Source organism: Grampus griseus (assembly GCF_964374135.1).
Source record: "Grampus griseus genome assembly, chromosome: 14".
Taxonomy (NCBI): Eukaryota; Metazoa; Chordata; class Mammalia; order Artiodactyla; family Delphinidae; genus Grampus; species Grampus griseus.
In genome coordinates, this window is record NC_139008.1 from 53,382,774 (window position 1) to 53,389,161 (window position 6,388).

At 40.7% G+C, this 6,388-nt stretch overlaps 1 protein-coding gene across 2 annotated transcripts in view; it reads left to right on the forward strand.

Moving 5' to 3' along the window:
* HAO1 (hydroxyacid oxidase 1) overlaps positions 1-5,839 on the forward strand; it is a 65,229-nt gene extending 59,390 nt beyond the window's left edge. The window contains exons 6-9 of one of the 2 annotated variants that reach the window (XM_082670833.1): positions 2,855-3,013; positions 3,129-3,198; positions 3,345-3,440; positions 5,115-5,839. In XM_082670833.1, coding sequence (XP_082526959.1) covers positions 2,855-3,013; positions 3,129-3,198; positions 3,345-3,418 — 303 coding nt within the window. In that variant the 3' untranslated portion in view covers positions 3,419-3,440; positions 5,115-5,839. The remainder of the gene's footprint in view (positions 1-2,854; positions 3,014-3,128; positions 3,199-3,344; positions 3,441-5,114) is intronic. The other variant, XM_082670834.1, reaches the window with a different exon arrangement.
* The last annotated feature ends 549 nt before the right edge of the window (positions 5,840-6,388 follow it).

Below are 6,388 nucleotides of genomic sequence, written 5' to 3' on the forward strand. Positions count from 1 at the left end.
TGTCATGTTGCAAGGAAATAGAGATAGGGAAGGAAATAGTTGCAGTCATTTTTACAGTTGCAAACAATCGCCAGACCTATATGGACCAGTGATTTTCTAAACGTGCTTAGTAGAACTCACATCCCCACCCCCAGGCAGGGCTGCCTGGTGAAGCGTGATGGGTAGAGAGTCAGAGGAGGACTTGTGGGCAATGGCCTGGAATCTGTCTCCTTCACTGTTAACTAAAGCACCTCTGGCTTTTCTGCTTTTGTTTGTGCTCAACTGCTTTGGTTTGGAAATCAAGAGTATAGGACTGGATGCTATAAGAATGTAGAAAGATGGAAGCTCCCTGTGAGTGGAAGTTTTGTGGGACAGGGGGGACCTGGAAGTGTGTACCTTGAGCAGGAACAGGAAAGAGGGGGGCTCTTTGGGAGTCAGATCCCTGTGGGATTCATTTTGGATTCCTTAAACTGCCTGGCATAATGCCTGGAATCTGCCAGGTAATCAATAAAGTGTTTGATAAATCAATGAATGAGATATATGTATATGTATAACTGATTCACTTCATTATAAAGCAGAAAATAATACACCATTGTAAAGCAATTATACTCCAATAAAGATGTTAAAAAAAAATCAATGAATGGATGGATGAGTGAGTAGTAGTACATTGGAATCTTACCGTATTTTCCTGTAGATTAACTCTGCTGGAGATAAGCCTGAAATTAGTTGTCTAAAGAACCTTTAAGGAAAGAAAAGCTGAAATGAATTGTCTCTTAGATGTGTAGCAAGCTGAAAAAAAGGGAAACAGAACAGTCATAAAATAGTGGATTTTTCTACTACATTTACTTATTTAATCTGCTCTGATCAGAATTATTCTGCATAATATATACACAGTAAAACTGCAGCTCCAGAAAGAAGAAAGGGAGGATAGAAATGCTCAGCTATGGATAGAACATCCTTGTCCAAGGACACAGGAAACACCAATCTGGACTAAATTTTATAACCCAGGATTCACATTTTAAGTACCCTTATTAGTTTATTTTTTAGGCTAGTTTGGGCATTGGAAATATCCTAAACAGACTTGATTTGCGTGACTGTGAAAATGTGTATTGAACCCAAGCTAGCTAATATTTTTCTTTGGTTTTGGTTTCAAATGGGGAAATATGCTTAATTATAGCTTGCATCATCACTTGGAAATTGTAGCATTTATATGTTGATGTAACTTGCCTGACTGTAAAAAGAGGACTATGTATAGGTAAAGGGACGTATGTAAATGGATCCAAAGCATGTTTGGCCAGGCAGAAAAGCCAAAAGGAAAAGGGGAAAATCACACTACCTGCCAAACGTTTTAGGGGCCCTGCTCCAACTGTTGCCTTCACTTCCTCCAAATCTGTAGTCAGGTTTGGTCTTCAACCTTTTACACAAAACTCTCTTTAAGTTGAGCCTCTAAAATTTTAGGGGAGAAGTGGGAAAGCTTTTGAGTGATTTCAGCACAATTATTTCTAGAAAAACTGCACTTGAATGTATGGACTTAATTTTATATTTAAATACTTGGGGATGAAAGTGGATAATTTCTACAGATTTTGATCTACAGGTCACCTTGAGGATTGTTTCCACCCTCAAGTGCAAAGATTCACATCAAAGTAGCCAATTGTATCAGTTACTAGCTATTAAAATTGTTGGCTATTAGCCAACGTTATGAGCTAGAAAACAAAAGATTAAAAACTCAGTGATTTATATCAACAGAGTCTTTATTCCCATGAATCTTTGTGTCAACTGGGGGTCTGCCGATCTAGATTTGGTACTGGTTAGATGGCTGTGCTCCAAGTTTCAGGTCCAGCTGGGCTTGGATGGGGCAGCTCTGCTTGCTGAATATTTTCTCTGGGTCTAGCTAAAGGGAAAGCACTGCCTGGGGGATTCTCCTCCCATGCAAGGTGCAGGAGAAAATTGAAATGCACGAGGTCTCTTAAGGCCTATGCCCAGAAACGGCACTCTGCCACCTCTGCTCAAAGTGTCATTGGCCAAAGTAGTTGCAAGGCCAAGGCCACTGTCGAGTAGTGGCAAGTGCACTCTGTTTCTTTTAGTAGGAAACACTGCCAAGTGGTCTTGGAAAAAGTGGGTTCAAAGTGGTGTGAAGAATTAAGAACAATAGTGCAATCTACCAGATCGACCTCAATGAGGATCTTATATTCTCTAGTGCTGATATAAGCCTATCATCAATTGCCAATCAAGATGAGGATCTTCAAGTTTCATGTGGTCATTTTCCTTAAAGGCAAGAAAAATGTTATCAGGGAGAATTCTCTAATGTACAGCTGGATGTTTCCTATATTATTATATATATTTGCTACATTATTGTACATATTCCCGTATTTTGGATGGGAAAATCAGAGACTAAGATTTTCTGTGACTGGTGGTGTTTGCATTTTTATATACCATTTCTTCTACCACAACCTGAGTATGAATTTTAACAACTCATTTTTCAATGAGTAAATAATGTTCAGAATAATTTATATGAGCAAGATAATTCATTTATATTTATGTGTTTAATGAAAAAACAGCTCTGTGTCTTTTAAGATCATTACGTGCTTTTAAATTGTGTTTATATATTTTTTGGATCATGATATTTGAATTTGAATATCAGGAATAGAATAAAACCCTTGGATTTTGATAGAAAAATAAGTCAGTTCCAAATTTAGTTGGTTTTTTGTTACTAGCATTTGCACCTCTTATTTTAGGAGGGAATAGCTTTACTGTTGATTCTAAACCTAGCCTCTTTCACTCTAAGCCCTGTCAGGTGGTTGGTGGCCTGAGGAAGTTGAATTGGAGAACAATTCAGCATGCATAGTATCACTTTACTGACCTCTTGTCTCCACAGATTGACGTTCTGCCAGAAATTGTGGAGGCTGTGGAAGGGAAGGTGGAAGTCTTCCTGGATGGGGGTGTACGGAAGGGGACCGACATTCTGAAAGCTCTGGCCCTGGGAGCCAAGGCTGTGTTTGTGGGGAGACCGATCATTTGGGGCCTGGCTTTGCAGGTAATGAGAGGACAAAGCAATAAATATATAAAACAGGATGACTCAACTGTGAAATAAATCTGTGAAACCATTCAGACTGACTTACTCAAAAGATCTGTGTCTTCTATTTGCTTAGGGAGAGAAAGGCGTTCAGGATGTCCTTGAGATACTGAAGGAAGAATTCTGGTTGGCCATGGCTCTGAGTGGTAAGACTTGGTACTCTCATTTACAACTTCTTTTCTTCTGGGTGTCTTTAGGCCAGGCTCCTTGGTGGAGAGAAGTGAATTTGAAGGGGAAGAGGATGGAATCATTTGGAGTGTAATTCAATTTAACGTTGGCTGCATACTCACAGCTGTAGTGCAGAGTGCTCTCTGGACGGAGAAACTCCACAGTGTGTGCTGTCTGGAGTGGTCACTTAGCCTTTGACAGTCTTCTCAGGGATATTTTGGTGAGTCTTACTAGTACCTTAATGGTGAACACTACATTGAACCCTTCCTCCTCTCTTAACACATGAATGAGAAATCTAACTGGCTAGTCAACAGCTCCATCTGGATGTCTAAGGGGCATCTCAAAGTCTACCTGTCTAAAACTAAACTGCCAACTTTCCCCTTTAAACCTGCTCTACCTTCCAACTCTCCAGTCTCAGTTCATGTTAATACTATTATCTCAGTTGCTCAGATCAAAAATCTTAAGTCACTCTTGACTCCTTTTGTCTCTCATACCCTCACATCCACAGAGGTGCTTTCTGTAAAAGAGACCTACTCACCACCTCCTCTGCCACCAGCCTGTCTGGAGCCTTCATGATCTTTCTTCATCTTGGATATTGTGGTGGTCTTCCTGTGTATCCTTCCCATCGTTGTCTCTCTTTCCTAGGGAATTTCGGGTCAGCCTGTCTATCGTTGCTTCCATCCCTGTCCCAGTCTATTCTGATCACAGCATCAGGACTATCCTTTTAAACATGAACTCAGGTCATATCACTCTTCTGATCAGAACCCTCCAATGGCTCTCAATTTATTCAGAGTAAATGCTGAAGTCTTTACGATGGTCTACGAGGTCTTATGTGATTGACCTCTGTCACCTCTCTGACTTCAGCTCCTCCCACTCTCACTCTTGCTTATTCCACCCAGGCCACATTTGCCTCCTTGATTATCCTTGACCATGTCAGACATATTTCAGCCTTAGGGCTTTGGCCTTGGCCGCGCCTCCTACCTGGATGCTCTTTCCCCAGATATCTACGTGGCTAACTCTCCCATGTCCTTCAAGTCTCACTTACATCCTACTTTCTCACAGTGTCCCATTCAGACCACCGTATTTAAAATGGCAATTTGTCCTCCACCCACTCAACTTCCAGTTTTTTTCCCTGTTACTATTTCATTATTTTCCCATAACACCTAACACCTTCTATAGATAATCTATCACATAATTAATTTTTTAATTACATGCATTATGTATTTTCTGTTTCCTCTCTGGAAGTAAGAATCCTGAGGCAGGGATCTTTGTTATCTTTACTGCAGTATCCCCAGTGTCTAGAGCCGTGCATAGCACCTAAATAATAAGTATTTGCTGAAGGTACGAACAAGTAAATAATCACCATTATTCCTAGTGACTGAATTTGACTCAGAATGGACCTCTAGATGGAAAGAATCACCTTGAGTCAATTATCACCTCCTCCACTTTTGAAAGTAATGAGGGCTTCCTTTTCTGTGATTCATGTCACTCAGATTGTCCCCACAGATAGAATTCTGGAGATCAGTGGTCTACACACTCCTGAGCTGAGGCTGTGTGGACACAGCATCAGTGAGAAGAACGCCATTCTCTGAATCCTCACTCTGCATTTTAATTTGCTACAGACATATCCTAAAAGAGAGCTTTCAGCCACTGACTCTCTATTAAATGTGGCAGAAAAGAATATACTCTTTGTGTTAATAAAAATATGTGCCAGTCATTTTGTGTTAAGGACTGTTTAGGTAATAAAAATGGTCTCATGCCACATAAGATTTGGCAAGCTTACCTTGAATCATAAACCTTACATTTGTCAAGTTTTACATTCCTTGGGAAAACGATTACCTGCCTGATTATTATTGCATTCATTTCATATTAAATGTATGCATTATTTTTTCAGGGTGCCAGAATGTGAAAGTCATCGACAAGACATTGGTGAGGAAAAATCTTTTGGCCGTTTCCAAGATCTGACAGTGCACAATATTTTCCCATCTGTATTATTTTTTTTTTGGCGTGTATTACTTGACAAAGAGACACTGTGCAGAGGGTGACCACAGTCTGTAATTCCCCACTTCGATACAAAGGGTGTCGTTCTTCTCCAACAAAATAGCAATCCCTTGCTATTTTAAGTTCATTGCTTTTGACTTTTCAATGAGTGTCCTAGGAACCTTTTAGAAAGAAATGGACTTGCATCCTGGAAATATATTAACTGTTAAAAAGAAAACATTGAAAATGGATTTAGACAACGTCATCCCCTGGCAGCCTCACGTGCTACAAAACAAAAGATATCCTTGGGTGAAATTGGACGTAGCTAGTGCAGAGGTAAAAAGATAATGATCTCCCTGTTTATTAACCTGCATTGTGTGTGGATATCCCTAAAACTGTGTTCTTAAAATCTAAGCGCAGGTTCAGAAGGCTGGATGTGCCTGGAGAAACAGGAGATTTGAATTCACAACACTAAGGAGATAGCACTTGAGAGAATTAGGATAAGTTGGTGGTAATTTGTGTTTTTTCTAGATACTTTTTAACACCCTGGGCTATTCTACTTCTTTGAATGTAGATTTCCATTCACAGCTTTAGTATCAGAATATATCTGAGTATTTTATGATATAGATTGCTTCTTATTCAGAGAGAAATAAAGCATTTTTTGAAAAGAAGATATCGGGTCAATTTGTAACTGTGGAATTCAACTATTTTAATCTCTGAGCCCGAACTACCTCTCTGTTCCCTGTGCATACCCATTCATTCTCTTATACCTCCTAGTTGCTCTTCTTTACTCGTTTGCTTCTTTCCACTCACAGTCACGTGCCGGGCCAGCTACATGCTTTGTGAGGGCCATGCCAAGTGAAGATGTGGGCCCCCTGTTCAAAAAAGCAGGAAAAAGGCCTTTTCCTTTCTTTCAAGGTTTTTCTCTTAACCTGTCAAGGTCCCTTTTCTTTGCTATTTAATGTCATGTTTCCTTGGGCATGGGGATCCTCACCGGTGCCTGAATACCATCCTGTGATCTGTCCCAACTCCTGCTGGGGGTGGATGGCGGCACTGCCACTGGGCCGGTGGTTCAGCCAGCAGCCAAGGACTCGTTCAGGAAATGTGGGGAGGTGGTGGCAGGGTGGTAGGGTGGGGGGGGGGGGTGCGGGGTGGGGATAATGTGTGATTCTAGACTACCAGGCCCCA